The 19,006-nt window shown below is 42.2% G+C and overlaps 1 protein-coding gene across 1 annotated transcript in view; it reads left to right on the top strand.

The window, feature by feature from the left end:
* Positions 1–19,006, top strand: part of HSD17B4 (hydroxysteroid 17-beta dehydrogenase 4) — a 321,488-nt gene that overhangs the window by 194,849 nt on the left and 107,633 nt on the right. Inside the window, exon 16 of the mRNA XM_075836285.1 lies at positions 1,991–2,094. Within this exon, the coding sequence (XP_075692400.1) occupies positions 1,991–2,094 (104 nt within the window). The remainder of the gene's footprint in view (positions 1–1,990; positions 2,095–19,006) is intronic.

Below are 19,006 nucleotides of genomic sequence, written 5' to 3'. Positions count from 1 at the left end.
TCATGTGTTAATGTACTTTATATATATATATATATATATATATATATATATATATATATATAATCTCCAAAAACTTAACTTGGCCTTAGAACTGTTTTTCATATGACAAGCGCACATGTTTTTTTGTATTTTCAACATTGAGGGCATTGGTGGAAGACCATCATAAAAATACTAGTGACCGAGCATACAGTGGCTGGAGCCGGGTAAGTTAGTGCAGGAACTGCTCAAAACTATGGCGTATTCTTACATTCAACATTTGGCTGCATCACGTTTTTAATAAGAAATGAATAAAAAAAGATTAAGGCTCAGCAAGAACGTGAGTTATAAGATATTTGGCAGTAAGCATGATGCATAGACTTGTACAATACAGAAACACCGGCTCATGCTATCATTGCACTATTATCACATGCTGCAAATGGGATACCTGTTCTGTTCTAAAATAGAATTTAAAGTGTACAGTACCTGTCGTTTCATTTTACTTTTCAGGATAAGCAATTGTGTGTACATGAGGAGTAGCACTACTTCTGGCCATTATGACTTTGATATTGCAATTTTTAGCAGTTTTCACCCTTTTGCATTCTTTATCTGTGGTTTGCATTTCTCTCTAAGCTGGAGGTGGAGACTGGGAGTCTTACACTACAACACAGTAAGAAGATAATCTGCTCCATAACCACCTCCCTCACTCAGAACCAGCCCCAGGATCAGGCCCCATGCACACGACCGTGCCCGCAATCACGGCCCGCGATTGCGGGCACGGCCGGCCGCCGACTGACAGCCGCATTTTCGGGCCGTGCTCCCATACAAAGTATGGGAGCACGGCCCGCAAAATGCAAAAGAACGGACATGTTCCATAATTGCCGGAACATTTCCACGGCACGGACACCCTTCCGTAGTGCTACGGAAAGGTGTCAGTGTTCAATGAAAGTGAATGGCTCAGTTTTTGCGGACCGCAATAACGGAGGTTTTTTACGGTCGTGTGCATGGGGCCTCATGCAGGACATGTATAGAGAAGAACAGACCCGAACTGATGTGAATAAAGTGCTTTGGTTGTGAGAAGGTTTCTATGCCTGTCTTTCTGCTTTTATTTCCTTCACTTCCTGCTTGCTCTTACCCCCTCCCCTCTCCATAGGCTCCCATAGACATGTGTAATCTGATTCATGTGAGCTGCAGTCCGTCTTGAGATGTATAGAGCTGAATTTTCAGAGTGGAAATCAGTTTAAGGGTATGTGCACACGTAGTGTTTTCAGGCGTATTTTGGGGCGTTTACGCCTCGAAAAACGCCTGAAAAAAACGGCAGCAGAACGCCTACAAACATCTGTCCATTGATTTGAATGGAAAATATGTCATTCTGTTCAGACGGGGCGTTTTTTTACGCCTCATTTTCAAAAAATGGCACGTAAAAAGACGCCCGAGAAAAAGAAGTGCATGTCACTTCTTGAGCTGTTTTTGGAGCAGTTTTTTATTGACTCTATAGAAAAACAGCTCAAAACGCGAGTGGCTTAAAAAAAAATCTGAAAATCAGGATCGGTTTTCCCTTGAAAACAGCTCTGTATTTTTAGACTTTTTTTGCGAAGCGTGTGCACATACCCTAACCGAGCGAGGGAGGGGAGCAGGAAAACAGACAGATAAGAGCAGAAAGAGGCTTGTTACTCGGATGAGATATATTTCAAAGTTTCTTATAATCACCTGTACTTTTCATTTATACAAAGTTTGTTGAAATGACAGTGCCCATTCAAACATCTGTTCAATCATCCTAAACCAAACATCTGTGCATACGGTAATTTATACTATACCTAGATTTTTCTAAATGGATCTTTCTGTATTTCTGGATCCACTCATGTTTACCTCTGTGGCTAGCATATCATCAGGGTTGTAGTTTTAGACCATCTTAATTCCTTCACCCTTATTTTCTCGCTTCTCATCTTTGTGTGTGTTTTAAAGTGCCACATGTATAAACAGGAATCTGCTTTTTTTTTATCTTGATTTTTAGTAAACGCTTACTGTGGTGAAGAACTGATCTGCTATAACCAGTTTTCTGTGTTCGTGGTTGGTGCCGGTGGATTTGGTGGGAAAAGATCATCGCCCAAGGCAAAGGTATGAATAATGTACAGTGCACTGCCTTATGTGCTAGTATTGGATCTAGATAATAAATGTGAAGTTTCCTTTTTCAGAACCTGTTTACTTAGGTAACAATTCTTAATCAGAGACTCCCCACATGGTGGTAAACAATTACACGTATTCGGTATACGCAGGTATGCTCAAGTAAAAATCATGAATGCCTAATAATAAATATTCATTTTAGCAAACAGTGCTCCGGTTTCAGGATCAATTGGACTAAATCATCATTGCTACCACTAAGCAAGGATGAAGAATACAGCTTGGGTAATTTGGCAATATTAAAATCAATGGAAAACATCAAGTATCTCAGTATTTATTCATCAGCTGCTGTGAATCAATACGTGACCTTAAATATCCTTCCCTTACTAGCAAGAAATAAGGTTAAAATATGGTGTCAATTAGCCTTTCTAACTATGGCAGCTGGAGCTAGTCTAATAAATCTTCTGATTCTTCCACATATACTGTGTTCTTTATTAAATAGTCCAATGTGGATAGAAAATAAAATCTATAAGCTGATACAAACAATATGCAACAAATTTTAATATGGAAGTATAAGACTCCACGAATTAAACAAAAATATCTTTCGAAGTAAATGGGGGATTGCTGTTCCGACTGTTGTCTGCGCAGATAAAATATATTCTGTGAGATAGAAGATGCGACAACACAGGATGGTGGAATAAATTGTATCGTAATAAATACTTTAGTCATTTACCTTCAGCTCTGGAGGCAAGAGTAGGGATAATAGTCTCATCAACAATTTACAGCAAGCAAAATGGTGTTTAGGGTTTGGGAAGAGTGTAAGAAGAAATTGAATTTATAATTGCACTCAATTCACACCCTTATGGATAACCATTAACTGAACAGAATTCTACTAGATGGTAGACCATATGTTTTGGATGCAGACAGTTGTTCATAGGGTAAGCCACTTATTTCTATGGAGCGAAAAGTTAAAAGCCTTTTTGGTCCTACAGCTCAAGTTTGGCTTGACTATTTTTATTATATGAAATGAAGTATTAAAGACCTCTTTATCAGAATACGGAAATGTCACAAATATGAGTTTGATAGGGAAATTATATAAAACATTGATTAGAGGAGTAAATGATTATAAACACGACCGTAAAAAAATAAAAAATGGAACACTGATATTGGCACGCTTTCAGATTGACAGTGGTTGTCCATTAATAAATTGATGGACAAGGAGGGCGTGAGACTAAGTAACACAATCACACAATTTTTTTTACTTTGTACCGCTTACACGACACTCTGAGATTACACAAAATGGGGTTTAGAAGAACGGATCTATGTCCCAAATAAGGGGTGGAAAGGGGAGACTTGGTCAATCTTCTGTGGCGTTGCCCTAAACTAGTACTGGGAAACTATCATTACAACTTTGTAAAAACTCTAAAGATAGACAAATATGTAACCAGATGTATACTGGGGGACACCACCAAATTAATAAGCACAGGACAAAATGGCATAACTAAAGCACTATTCTGCTAGGAATTTAATACTTAAATATTGTATTACGGAACGAGTGCCAACGATGAAAAAGGGGACTATGAATATTGACCAAGTGATCCTAAGAGAACATGTTAGACTTCAAAGAAGTGGAAAGTTGAAGGAATATGAAAGTATATGACCTTAATGGACAGATCAGACAGGTTTTACTAACCGGGATTGAGGGGAGGGGAATCTAGAACCTCTTAGAATTTTTTGGGGGATAGGTAAGGGCGGAAGCAATATAGACAATTGGTAATGTATGTAATATTTTTCTGGTGTTTGATAATGTATAGTCAATGATGTGTTGTTTTTTTTTACATGTGAAACTATATGCCTAATAAAGGATAAAAATAAAAGAAAACCAAACAAAGTGTTTAGTAGTAAGTGGCATGAGAAGGAAATAAAAATAATTGCTGTTAAAAAAAATAAAATAAAAAATTCAGCATCAAAGGCTTAACATATGTGACCATCAAATAATGTGATTTAAGAAAACTCAAAAGATGAAAGCACCATACATGTCCATATCTATCCATGCAAGTCCGAGGTCCCCATTTGTATCGCCGCAACACAGTATTTTTGGTAGCATCTTTCGAAATTTAATGTTTGCCCTTGACAACTGACAACGGTATAACTCCACTGTGGTCATAAACATTTGACCTAACCGCTGATCTGCCACAATGCACTTCACATGAGATTAAGAACCACAGCCAATCCTGGTCTCGGAGTGCATCTGGAACTGCAGGCAGCACCGGACCTGTCCATACAATGTGAGTAGAGTGAGGATAGGTACAGTTTAAATGCAGTAGGTACCCATGGCAATTGATCTCTGACCCCTGCTTTCACACTCTAACCTGCACTGGAAAATGGAATCTTGTTGGTTGGTAAAGCCACCTACTCCACTTTTACTGTGTAATTTATTCGGTCTCACTTTATTTTCAGTGCTAAACCTCCATTAATATGTTGTCAGTAGTTCATGCATCTAAGTTGTTGTTCACTGCCTAGTATATGGCCCTTTCCTGGGAATACATCCACTTTATGACTATCTGTATTTCCAATCAGTTTTGCATCTGTTTGGCAAAATCATTTTAATGTACACCGTTAAATCATAACATTTAAAAGCACCTGCCTATTATTGTGTAGGTCCCCCTTGTGCTGCCACAACAGCTCTGACCCATCGAAGCATGGACTCCAGAAGACCTCTGAAGGTGTCCTGTGGTATCTAGCACCAAATGTTAGCAGTGTATTTCTGTAAGATGTGGCCTTCAAGGATCAGACCGATTAATGTCTGGGGAGTTTGAAGGCCAAGTCAACACCTTGAAGTTTTTGTCATATTCCTTAAACCATTCCTGAACAGTTTTTGCAGTGTGGCAGGATGCAATAGCCTACTGAAAGAGAGAGGCCACTGTCGTTTGGGAATAACGCACCTGGTCCTCCACATGATGTGAAAGAAAAGATGATGCATCAAGCCAGGCCTTCTGCTGCTCACGTCTCAGTTGTGCGCTTTTGGCAATGGACAGGGGTCCACTTGGGCACTAAGACTACTACATAGCTCAAAATGTTCTGACACCTTTCTATAATCGCCAGCATTCTTTTTTTTCATCAATTTGTGATACAGAAGCTGTTCTTTAAGATTTGACCAGATTAGCTAGCCTTCGCTCCCCACGTGCTTCAGTCAACCTTGGGCATCCATGCCCTTCTCACTGGTTTACCGGTTATCCTCCTTTGGACCACTTCTGGTAGATACTAACCACTGCATATCAAGAACCCCCTCCCTCGAGGGAGACGTGAAGATTCTTATGCTTGCCCATTTCTCGTGATTCCAACACATCAACTTCAAAAACGGACTTTTCACTTGCTACCTAATATATCCCACCCTTTGACAGGTGCCATTGTAATGAAATAATCAATGTTCTTCACTTCACCTGTAAATGGTTTTAATGTTATGGTGGAATGGTGTGTATAGAAGTAGGCTCTTTTATTAACATTATTATATTTGGTCTACAATTCCTTACTTTACACACCGGTTCAGGCAGAAATATGCATTCCTTCACTCATTTTTAAACTCTGATATGCAGTTTTCAACTTACTCACGGTCTCAGACTTTTTTTATGTGGACGTGTCCCTCCCAGTAATACATGCTGGATATGAGGTATGTGTCCAGACCTCATGTCTGTTGCTGCCTACACAAGCCTTGATGTATCAGCACAGCTTTCATTCCTGTACAGCTTTCTTCTTCTGCAGCCCATTTGCTGACGGACACTGATGTGGAGGAGTGTGGTTTCCCCCTTTCTCCCTCCGAAAATTCTGCCATGGGTTCTCACCTTTCTACACTAATAGCTTGTGTGGTTCACCACCTCCCCATGCAGACTGCCTTGTGTGCTTTCCTCCCTATCTACACTCTGATTCATTACATCTTGTGTGTGATCTGCCAGTCCCTGAAGACTTGGGTGCTTACCCCCTCTCCACACTCTCATCTGCTATGTACAACCCCCCTCTCTCCTGCACTCTCTAAGGCGGGATTCACACGACCGGGTCGTTCCCGAGCCCAAGTGTCGGCCGGTAAAATCGGCCATTTTGCCCGGCCAGTTTGCATTAAGTTTTGCATCCGTGCCGGGCCGGGCAGATCCGGACAGTGTCATCAGCGGCAACTCCTGAAGGGGAATCCCCATGTGTTCGGGGATTCCGCTTCAGGAGTTTCCCCTGATGTCACTGCCCAGATATGGACAGAGACATCAAGCGCTCTGTCCAGGAGCGGAATCCCCGAAAACACGGGGATTCCGCTCCTTCAAGGAGCTAAAGTGCGGCTAGCACATAGCAGAGCGGGGAGATACCTCCCTGCTCTGCTATAGTGGCGTCTATACAGTAGTAGCAGCAGCTGCAGCTACTAGCGACGCCATCGAAGGTGTCGCCGGGCCAGGGTGCTTTTCAAGCAGGGGAAGGGAGCCAGCGCAGCGCTCCCTTCCACCTGCTGTACACCCCGGCCCTGCCACACAGTGTACAGCGATGCCATTCGTCAGAATGGCATCAACTCCTCCTCCTCACATGCACTCTGCGCTGTGAGGAGGAGGAGATACAGCGCAAGCGCCGGAAAACCCGGCCATCACTCGGGACACATCCCGGTGATGGCCATGTAATACCCGGCCCCATAGACTTCTATGGGAGCCGGGCGGCCGGGTACCCGGGCGAAGATAGGGCATGTCCTATTTTTTGACGGCCGGTTTTCCCGGCCGTCAAAAAATCGGTCGTGTGAATAGCCCCATTAGGGGTCTATTATTTCTAATGCAGCCGGGTGCCGGCCGATTTCACACGGCAGGGTTTCCCGTTCATAAATCGGCCGGCACCCGGCTGCATTAGGAATAATAGACCCCTAATGGGGCTATTCACACGACCGATTTTTTGACGGCTGGGAAAACCGGCCGTCAAAAAATAGGGCATGCTCTAACTTCGCCCGGCTCCCATAGAAGTCTATGGGGCCGGGTATTACACGGCCATCACCGGGATGTGTCCCGAGTGATGGCCGGGTTTTCCGGAGCTTGCGCTCTATCGCCTCCTCCTCACAACGCAGAGTGCATGTGAGGAGGAGGAGTTGATGCCATTCGGACGAACGGCTACGCTGTACACTGTGTGGCAGGGCCGGGGTGTACAGCAGGTGGAAGGGAGCGCTGCGCTGGCTCCCTTCCCCTGCTTGAAAAGCACCCGGGCCCGGCGACACCTTCGATGGCGCCGCTAGTAGCAGCAGCTGCTGCTGCGGCTGCTACTATATGTAGCGATGCCACTATAGCAGAGCGGGGAGGTATCTCCCCGCTCTGCTATGTGCTAGCCGCACTTTAGCTCCTTGAAGGAGCGGAATCCCCGTGTTTTCGGGGATTCCGCTCCTGGACAGAGCGCTTGATGTCTCTGTTCATATCTGGGCAGTGACATCAGGGGAAACTCCTGAAGCGGAATCCCCGAACACATGGGGATTCCCCTTCAGGAGTTGCCGCTGATGTCACTGTCCGGATCTGCCCGGCCCGGCACGGATGCAAAACGTAATGCAAAATGGCCGATTTTACCGGCCGAAACTAGGGCTCGGGAACGACCCGGTCGTGTGAATCCCGCCTAACAGTTAGATTTGACTGCTTCTGGCTGTGTCGGCTTTATCTTCTCTCCCCTTCCTTTTCTATGTCAAAATCAGCAGCAGAACTATGTGCAACAGTTACACAGACTCTACAAGAGCAAAATGGTAGGAATTTATTAAGACTATTTAGAAAGCACTCCCACCAAAAAATGCTTTGTTTCTTCTTCTAGTAATATAAATGAGGTAAACAGTAGTGTAGTTAATATTCCTACCGAGCACCTAATTTGTGAGCTCTGTTGTCCCACGTGACTATGCTCAGACACTCCGAACCCTACAGCCTTTTATGTGTGGACCGGAAGTCCGTTTCTTTATGGAATCCTAGGCGATGCTCAATGTGGCTCTCGTTAGAAATGTATAGAGAAACTGAACTCCGGTCCATGCATAAGAGGCTGCAGGATTCTGAGAGTCTGAGCGCAGTCACGTAGGACAACGGACAGAGCAGGTAACAATTTTTTTTAATTAAATTAATGTGTTTTGTGTGTTTAAGCAACTTTCCAAGTAATTTTTATAAAAAAAAAATTTTTGACACTTTTTAAGATATAGCTTCTATGTATCCTGTATACGTAGAAGCTGTATCGTTCTGCCTCAGCCAATTTAGTCAGTTCAGCTGAACTGACGGCTCGGCTGAGAACGGGTTCTGTGTTTCTCTGACACAAGATCCAACGAATATCGATCACATCTAAGTTATGCTTAAACACACAAAATACAATCGTTTAATAAAAATGATTACCGAGGTGTACATAGACTAGGTTCTTGGTAGGAAAATAAACTGATCTACCATTCACCTCCTTCTGCATTAGTACTGAAGGATAGTAATAGAATTTTGCAAGGAGTGTTTCTTTAATTTTGCATTTTTAGGAAGAAAATGAACGATTTAATTAAAAAATCAGTGCAAAGGTGTACAAAGCCGTTAAGTGTATGTAATGAAAAGCTGCGTACAAACAAGCCAGTTGCACACACTACCTTGGTGACTAATAGAACCTTTGCGCATTTAGCTTTTTTCCTCCTTTCTGCTGCAAACCGAATTCATGTTGCTTTTACCACAGAGCTGTACAATAAGGGAACAGAACGCACCAGACAAATATAAAATATTAAACTTTACTGCAATAACAGGCAGTCTGTACAGTAAATGGCATCTGTAGTCTCTTGTGGTCTTTTATTTTGTGTCGTTCCCTATGGTAATTCTAGGCTTTACTGAACTAAAAATACAATGTTGCTTGGAGTCCGTTTCTTGCTTTTACATGTATATTGCTTTGAACTTGTTGCCCTTCTGAGGGTATATTCAATGTATTCCAGGGTTTTATGGTAAAGTCTCACTAACACCATACCCTTTAGAAAGGTACTGAAGTTTAACCCCTTCAGCACACTGAGCCTGTTTTGGCCTTGAGGACTAAGCCATTTTTTTTTTTTTTTTAAATCTGACGTGTCACTTTATGTGGTAATAACTTTGGAATGTTTTTATGTATCAAAGTGATTCTGAGATTTTCTCGTGACATATTGTACTATGTCAGAAAAAAAAATTAGATCAATAAATTCAGACCGTTTTAGCAGATTTTTTTTTGATTTTTTTTAGAAATATCCCACATGTGGCCCTAGTGTGATACTGGACTGATGATACACAGGCCTCAGAAGCAAAGGAGCACCTAGTGGAATTTAGGCCCTCCTTTATTTTGGAATCTATTTTAGGTGCCATGTCAGGTTTGTGGTGCCAAAACCGTAACAAAAGTGACCCCATTTTGGAAACGACACCCCTCAAGGAATCTAGGAGCATAGTTAGCATTGTGACACCCCCCCAGGTTTTTTTTCTAAATGTATTTTGAATTAGTCTGTGAAGATTAAAATTATACTTTTTTCTGAAAAAAACGTAAACATTTTTGCAAGGAATAAAGGAGAAAAAGCACCCCAATGTTTGTAAAGCAATTTCTCCTGATTACGGCAATACCCCATATGTGGTCATAAACTTCTGTTTGGACCCACAGCGGGGCTTAGAAGGAAAGGAGATAGATAGATAGATATTTATTTATTTATTTATTTTTTTACTACTTTTAGAAAGTAAAAAGTATTTGTTTAAAAATACTTGGTCGATTGAGAGGTGTGAGGGCTTATTTTTCACGGGACGCGCTGTAGTTTTATTGGTACCATTTTTTGGTACATACAACTTTTTGAGCACTTTGGATTACATTTTTAGTTTTAGAGCTAAGGTGACCAAAAACCAGCAATTTTGGCGTTTTAAATTCTTGATTTTTTACAGCATTCCACGTGTAAGTTAAATAATGGTATATTGTAATAGTTCGGACTTTTATGGACGCAGCGATGCCAGTTTTGTGTTTTTGTTTTTTTTTACATTACTTTAGAGAAAAAAATGGGAAAAGGTTTTTTTTTTTGGACTTTAAATATTTATTGCATTTTTTTCACTAAACTTCATTTACTTTTTTTTTATTTTTATTTTTTTTATTCACATTTTATTAGTCCCCCTAGGGAAGTGGAACCAGCGATTTAATGATCGTACTGATGTATTGCAGTATATTGTAATTTTTACAGGCTCCTGTAACAGCGCGATCGCTGTTCCTGTCCGTGTCAGCTGAAATACACAGCTGACACCCGCAGCGTATGGCATGGGCTCAGCGCGTGAGCCCGCTCCATACATCACCCCCCGCACCACGACATAAGTCGTGGTGCACTAAGGGGTTAATGCGCAGCGGATGGTGCGGAGTAAAAATTTTAATTTTCCACTGATATGGCATTTTAGTGCACAATATTCTGTGCCCAGTTTGTGCTACTGAAGACAAATACCTCATAAAATATTAAGCGGGTTCTCCCAGGTATGGCGATGCCATATCTGTGGACGTAAACTGCTGTTTGGGCACGCTGCAGGCCTGAGAAGAGAGGGACGCCATTTGGCTTTTGGAGCGCAGATTTTGCTTGGTGGTTCTGTTTAGATTATTACTGGTATTTCATTTTATAATGTGGGGGTATATGTAAGCTGTGCGGAGTACATCAGGGTATATGTAAGCTGTGCGGAGTACATCAGGGTATATGTAAGCTGTGCGGAGTACATCAGGGTATATGTAATCTGTGCAGAGTACATCAGGGTATATGTAAACTGGGCGGAGTACATCAGGGTATATGTAAGCTGTGCGGAGTACATCAGGGTATATGTAAGCTGGGCGGAGTACATCAGGGTATATGTAATATGTACAGAGTACATCAGGGTATATGTAATCTGTGAGGAGTATATCAGGGTATATGTAAGCTGGGCGGAGTACATCAGGGTATATGTAAGCTGTGCGGAGTACATCAGGGTATATGTAAGCTGTGCGGAGTACATCAGGGTATATGTAAGCTGTGCGGAGTACATCAGGGTATATGTAATCTGTGCAGAGTACATCAGGGTATATGTAAACTGGGCGGAGTACATCAGGGTATATGTAAGCTGTGCGGAGTACATCAGGGTATATGTAAGCTGGGCGGAGTACATCAGGGTATATGTAATATGTACAGAGTACATCAGGGTATATGTAATCTGTGAGGAGTACATCAGGGCATAATAAGAGGGTACAATGCGTTAAATAAATAATGATAACTTTGATATGTGCCAGTGTCGCACTGATAAGTGGTGCCCAATCTTATCCGATTTTGGAACACTCTGCACATTTTGCGTCGCTATATTGTAAGGCTGGGTTCACACACCCTATTTACGGACGTAATTCGGGCGTTTTAACCTCGAATTACGTCCGAAAATACGGCTCAATGTGCCAGCAAACATCTGCCCATTCATTTGAATAGGCTTTACGATGTTCTGTGCCGACGGCGCGTAAAAAAGACGCCCGCGTCAAAGAAGTGCATGTCACTTCTTGAGACGTAATTGGAGCCGTTTTCCATTGACACAATGGAAAAACAGCTCCAATTACGTCCGTAATGGACGCAGCGAAAAACGCCTGCAACATGCCATTACGTCTGAAATTCCGGAGCTATTTTCTCCTGAAAACCGCTCCGTAATTTCAGGCGTATCGGACGTGCACGTGTGAACATACTCTAAAAGTCAGAACTTTTTTTCTTTTTTCGCCACCGGAGCGGTGTGAGGGCTTATTTGTTGCGGGACAATCTGTAGTTGTCATTGGTACCATTTTGGGGTACATGCGATTTTTATTTATTTTTTTGATCACTTTTTATTAAATTTTTTGGCAAGCTGGGTAACCAAAAAACCAGCAATTCTGACTTTTTTTTTTTTTTTACGGCGTTTACCCTGGGCTATAAATTACAATTTTACTTTATTCTGCAGGTCGATACCTTTTATGGTTATACCGTATGTATATTGTTTTTTTTATGTTTTTCATCGTTTGCATAATAAAATCACTTTTTTTAAATTATTTATTTTTTGTGTCACCATATTCGTAGAGCCATAACTTTTTTTTTTCAGTCAAAAAAGCTCTAAGAGCTGGTCTTTTTGTGCGATGGGTTGTAGTTTTTTATTGGTACTATTTTGGGGTACATGCAACTTTTTGATCACTTTATTCTATCATATTGGAGGGGTGTTCACCCAAAAATAGTTATTCTGGCATTGTTTAACTTTATTTTTCCCGCACAAAATTTTTTTTTTTTATCGTTTTATACCAAATATGTGTACTTTTCTTTAACGTGTTAATTTTTTCCCTATAATAAGACCTATTATAGGATAAAAGGCGTTTTTGTAACTTACCGTATAACTTTTGTTTTCACACTTTTATAAAACCTTTTTATTACCTTTTTTTTTTTTTTTTTGTTGTTTTTTTTTTACTTTTTTCTTTTTTTTGTCCCACTAGGGCACTTGAAGACTTGCAGCACTGATCGCTGCTAGAATACGTTACACTACCTACGTAGTGTAAAGTATTCTAACTGTCATTGTGACGTAACAGTCACTCTGACTGGAAGCCTATGAGTTACAGCCTCCGGCTGGTCCTAATAGGTTTCCGTACATGTCTAGCTTCCGGTTGCTATGGCTAACATCGGCAGCCCCCGCAATTTCATGTGGGGGCTGCCAATCTGCTCTAAACTCCTTAAAGAGGCTCTGTCACCAGATTATAAGTACCCTATCTCCTACATAATCTGATCGTTGCTCTAATGTAGATAACAGTGGTTTTTATTTTAAAAAACGATCATTTTTGACCGTTATGAACAATTTTAGACTTATTCTAATTAGTTTCTTAATAGACAACTAGGCGTTGTGAAGAGAAGTGTATGACACTGACCAATCAGCGTCATACACTTCTCATCGTTCCAGCCCAGTTTCTTTCACTGCAAAATCACGCTGTGCACAATCACACTGTGCAGTGAAAGAAGCAGGGCTGGAACAATGGGAAGTGTATGACACTGATTGGTCAGCGTCATACACTTCTCTTCACAACGCCCAGTTGGTAAATAGTAAAAACACGCCCAGTTGTCTTAAGAAACAAATTAGCATAAATCTAAAATTGTTCATAACTTTGTCAAAAATTATTGTTTTTCGAAATAAAAACCACTGTTCTCTACATTACAACACCGATCAGATTATGTAGGAGATAGGGCACTTATAATGTGGTGACACAGCCTCTTTTAATGCGGCGATCGCAATCGACCGCCACATCTAAGGTGTTAATTGCCAAAATTAGCGGCCATGGACCACTGATCGGCGACAGGTAATGCAGGGCAGACATCCCTGCACAGTTAAACACTGCTGCGGTGTAGCGCCGCAAGGCGGTTAACTGTCAATGTGCAGACATAACTGCACATCAAGGTGCGCGAAGTTACTGCTCGCCTTGACGCGCAGTTACGTCAAGGTGCGGGAAGGGCTTAAGCTGAGTTTATACAGGACGATTTATCGTTAAATATGAGCACTGTGAATGAATATTAAAGGTGTTATCTGGGATTTTAAAATTGATGGCCTATTTAGTATAGGCCTTCAATATTAGATTGGTGGGGGTCCTATTCTCGGTACCCCAGACGATCAGCTTTTGGAAAGGGCCGCAGCGATCATAGGAGCGCTGCAGTCTTTTCATTGTTTATATAGGTTTTATTTCTGTTCGTACATGCACATGGCACTTTTGTAACGGCTGTGCAAGGTATTGCAGCGCTGTCCCATTAACTTGAATGGGACAACACTCCAATGCCTCGCACAGCTACTACGAAAGTAACGACGTGTGCAAGTACGAACAGACCTAAAAGTTATGTAAAAAATGAAGAGCTTCAAACAGCTGATAGTCTGGGGTGCCGAGAGTAGGTCCCCCACCGATCTAATATTGATGGCCTGTCCCAGGGTTATGCCATAAATTTTAAGTCCATTTAAGGGTAAAAATGATCTAGAAGTTCATGGTCAATGGACTCAATCTTGCTTGAAAATGTATCATAATTTGGTTGTATTATCTAATCAGTAATTCAACTATTGGTTTCGGCCGTATTCTGTCCATATGGAGCAAATTTTTTTACGCACAGTACCCTTGATGTTTATATACTACGTATTCCTAATAGAAGCACTGTTTGGATTTTTGCAAGAGGACCCCTTCACACCCGATCAGACTTCGGTGTGAAGAATAGGCATTTATAAAATGAACCGAGGTTACCTGGCACTGCTTAGAGGGGCCTGTATAAGCTTGTAACAAAACAGTGATGACCGATACTCTGTAGACTACGTTCATTTTAACTGTAGTTAATGGTTATTTCATACCAACTAAAGAGGACCTGTTGCTCCTCGCTCATCCTGCACCACAGGTTCGATTCTAATCAGTAGAAGCTGTGCATTAAACTCTTCAGACGTCAATTGGTTGCCTCAACAACTGTACTGCCCATTGTCTCTTTCATGGGAAAACAGAATCATAGTGACTTTGTCTTGAGGGTGAGCAAGGGGTCGACAGGTCCTCTTTAGTTGGCTTGACCTAACCAAAGATGAATATACAAGCCCTCTATCCAGTTCTAGGTTTCTTTTCATTTTAACAGGGTATTACCAACTGGAACATTTATGGCATAGCCACAGAATAGGCCTTAAATTTGTTATAGCTGTGGGTCCCACCACTGGGACCCACACCTATGTGAAGAATGGGGGACCTTGGCCCAGCCTGGTAAAAGGGGTCTGCCACATTCAGGCGCAGAACGAATGGAGACCAGGCGGTGAATGCATAGGACAGGTAGGGTTAGACTCCTATCGGCTCATGCATTTGAAGGTAAGTAAAACTTACGGATACCTGATAAATGAGCTCTTTTTTTAAACCTTATCATTGCCAAAAATCTATAAAGGGTATTTATGAATGGCTCTAGTTTTCCAAGTTTACTATTTGCACTTTGACTGAGAAGCCCCACATTGACAGTTCGCACTTGCAATCTGAAAAACAGTATATGCCTTGGTTGAACTTGATGGACGTGTCTTTTTTTCAACCGTACGAACTATGTATCTAGGTAATATAAGTAGTTATTCTATAAAGGTGTCTGTTTGCATCTGTTCACTGCTGACAGTAGGTATATGATGGTTACCATTTACATGTCTATTACAGTTCTTATGTTAAAATCATGTAATATAAAAATGTTGGAGTTGAACAAGTGGCAGGTTTGCCAACCTCCTATTTTTTTTTTCTTGACTGCTTTGCCAACATGGACGCTACAAAAAAAGTCCTGTATTTTTATCAGACTGTCTGAAAATATATGGTCTGTTGGCACCCTTGCAAGCCAGGCTAAATGCTATACTGGGACTGCAGCCTAATGTAGGTGCAGTGCTGCTATTGAATTTTCCATATAAGTGTAATCATATCCTGTATATAATAATTAGCCGAGTGAGTATAAATAGATTCCGTAAATCCTATTTCTGCAGGTAGGGTTATACTAGATGTGTGCTAGCACGCTTTCCATTTCAAATGATGTATTCCCTCTGGGTATATGCAGAACTTAATTTAGCAGTTCACGTCCTAAAATTGACCCATTTTGAAGAAATACGCTCCAGCAGGTTTTATTTTCTTGACAAAGAATAGCAAAATTGTTTTTATCAACCCATCATGATCTTATGGGCAAATGAACAAACATTGCCTAATTAAACTTCAATATGTAGTCTTTATTTAAATAGTTTATCTACCCAAGAAGGCTATTTTTGCATCGTAAAACTGCGTGCCAAAGTTATTCCAGATAATTGTGTTTCCATCTGTTATTAATACACCAGCAGAAGCTGCTGTTTCCAGGTCATATAAACATAAAGCATTCTTCGAGATCTATATGTGCTTAGGATTGCGGCTACTTAACCTCCTGGCTGAATTCTCTGGTTGTTGTTTTATTTATCACAGTAAATTGGGTAATAAAAGTGTGTCATTTGTAGCATTGTGTTTTACAACTAGGTTGGTGTCTGAAGCCGTGTCATAACCTATTACCTTATGCCAGTTACAGCATGCTGGGTAAAAGATACCCACTGTATGAAGTGCCAATTAATTCAAAGGGGTTTTACAGGAGTAGAAAAACGTTGCGGCTTTGACTGTAGCAGACACCCCGTGACGGTTTTATTAACATGATATGTTGCACATGTGACTATAAAGTACATTTTGTCTTGTTCATACCATCTGCCGTCACTTGGTAACCATGACGTGAGTGCTTATACTTGAACTACTAGAAGCTCTCATTTAGTTTGTTGCATGAGACATTTGTTCTTGAGAAATGTACTAATTTCTTTTATTAATGAGCATTATTTGTACTTCCGCAAAATGAAAAAAAATTGCATACGCTATTTATTTATATAGCGTTACAGCTCTTACCAATATAAAAAGTTAAATAAAAGCGATTTATTTACCTCCGTTAATATGGCCATGGACTTATAAAGCATATTCCTAGTTTTTCTGGATTCCTGTTGCCAGGGTGCTTACTAGGGAGCAGCCTATTTGAGACCTAAGGTGACCGGACATGTACAGATGTGATAAATTTGTTGCATAATTTTCGTGAGGATTTCACACAAAATCTGCAACCTAGTACAGTACAGTGGTCCAAACGCCATATTATACAATTTTTGTAGGCCAGAAACCGATATTGATCTCCACCAATGTGTGTATTTGTTTTTTTTCCCCCATTCTTGACCCTGTGACGTCAAGAATGCTCTAGGTGTGATATTTTTTTGTATGCATTTTATGAATGCACAAAAAAACACTGCTGTATGGAAGTGGACTTCTAAAGTTACAGCTTATGCTGTTAGGTCAAGTGTCAGACAGTAGAATGGAGCTAAATCGCTTTGCGTTCCACAATGTAACCAGCAGAATTTTGAACGAGTATTTATGAATGGAGAACACAACATAGCGTGACTCTGAAATCGGTACAAACACAATAATGCTAAGTATTCTAAATCCGCTTTGGCTTTACAAAAGGAAAGATTAAACCATATACGGGAAATATGGATTAAAATTACCTCCGCTCATATCCAACAAATCAGTGGCGTAACTACCACAGTAGCAGCTGCTACGGGGCCCGAGGCATGGGGGGGCCGTGTCGCCCTGACAGTCAGGCACATTACATTATGTGCCACTGCCAGGCCTGGAGGCACGGGCCCCCTCATGCCTAGTAGTAGCATCACGAGTCACGGCACTAACATTACACTAGGCATCCGGGGGGGGCCGGTGACAGCCGCGGGGGGGGGGGGTGCGGGGGCCTGGTGATATTCACTGCACACTGTGCACTCCACAGATAGTCCTCCCACACACAGTGGAAGAGGACGTGGTAGGAGGAGCGCTCAGGCAGGGGAGAGGACAGGGGGCGGAGCTAAACGACCGACGCGAGACTTCGGGCGGAGGACAGTACAGTCAGGAGCCAAGGACTGCCGAAGTAAAGTCAGGACTGCCGGAGTAAAGTCAGGACTGCCGGAGTACTAGCATCTCATAGGACGGGCGGAGGACGTGCAGACTGCAGAGGGCAGGTACATGATGTACATCAAATAAAAAAGTTCATGGGAGAAGGGAAAAGTTTTTAGGTAGAAAAATCTGCCTCATAATTCCTTCCGGAATTTTGAGGCATATTTTGAACACTTCCCGCGTTTTTGTTGCGGTTTTTTGTGACGTTTTTCGGCCGTGGGCAGAAAAACGCATCAAAAAATGCATTTTCTGCCTGCCATTGTTGTCAATGGGAAGTCGGAGACAAACGCCCGAAGAAAGGGCATTAGGCTATGTTTACACAGAGTATTTTGACGAGTTTTTGGACGCGGAAACCGCGTCGCAAAACTCGTCAAAAACGGACAGAAAATGCCTCCCATTGATTTCAATGGGAGGCGTCGGCGTCTTTTTCCCGCGAGCAGTAAAACTGCCTCGCGGGAAAAAGAAGTGACATGCCCTATCTTCGGGTGTTTACACTTCTGACCTCCCATTGACTTCAATGGGAGGCAGAGAAAGCGTATTTCGCAGTGTTTTACGCCCGCGGCGGTCAATGGCCGTGGGCCAAAAAAGCCGCAAGAATCGGTGTGCAGGCAGAGGAAAATCTGCCTCAAACTTCCAAACGGAATTTTGAGGCAGATATTCCTCAAACAAAAAACTCTGTGTGAACATAGCCTAACGCTTCTTTTTCCCGCAGGCGTTTTTTATGGTTTTCAATGGGAGGCACTTTCTGACGTTTTTTGCCACGGTTTTCGCGTAAAAAAACTCAGTGTGAACTCCCCCTATCACAGTGGAGTAACTACTGCTATAGCAGCTGTAGCTGCTGCTACGGGGCCCGCGGCATGAGGGGGCCTGTGTCGCCCGCCTGCACGGGCCCCCACCATGGCCGGAGGCTCCGCTAGCTGCCGCTATGGCTGCTACAGCGGGACGCCACTGAACACTACGGCAGAGCAGGGAGGTATCTCCCCACTCTGCCATTAAACATAAGACATGTATCTCCTCTCCACAGGATATCCACAGGACATGTATCCCCTCTCCACAGGATCTCCACAGGACATGTATCCCCTCTCCACAGGATCTCCACAGGACAGGGGATACATGTGTGATCGCTGGCATTGATAGGGAGAACGGGGGACTGAAAGTCCCCTGAAGTTCTCCATCACAAACCTCTGACTTCCGGGGTCTGTGTCGGCAGCTCCGTAGAAATGAATGGAGCGCCGGTCGTGCTTGTGCGCATGTGTGACCAGCACTCCTTTCATTTTTCTTGAGCTGCGCAGACGCCGGAAGTCCGAGGTTTGTCATGGAGAACTTCAGGGGACTTTCAGTCCCCCGTTCTCCCTATCAATGCCAGCGATCACACATGTATACCCTATCCTGTGGAGATCTTGTGGAGAGGGGATACATGTCTTTTGTCTTTTCACACTGTAGGTCACATTTT

This window comes from Rhinoderma darwinii, chromosome 1, assembly GCF_050947455.1.
Source record: "Rhinoderma darwinii isolate aRhiDar2 chromosome 1, aRhiDar2.hap1, whole genome shotgun sequence".
NCBI classification, from domain to species: Eukaryota; Metazoa; Chordata; class Amphibia; order Anura; family Rhinodermatidae; genus Rhinoderma; species Rhinoderma darwinii.
The sequence above is the reverse complement of the archived record's forward strand: the minus strand, read 5'-3'. Positions and strand labels throughout refer to the sequence as shown.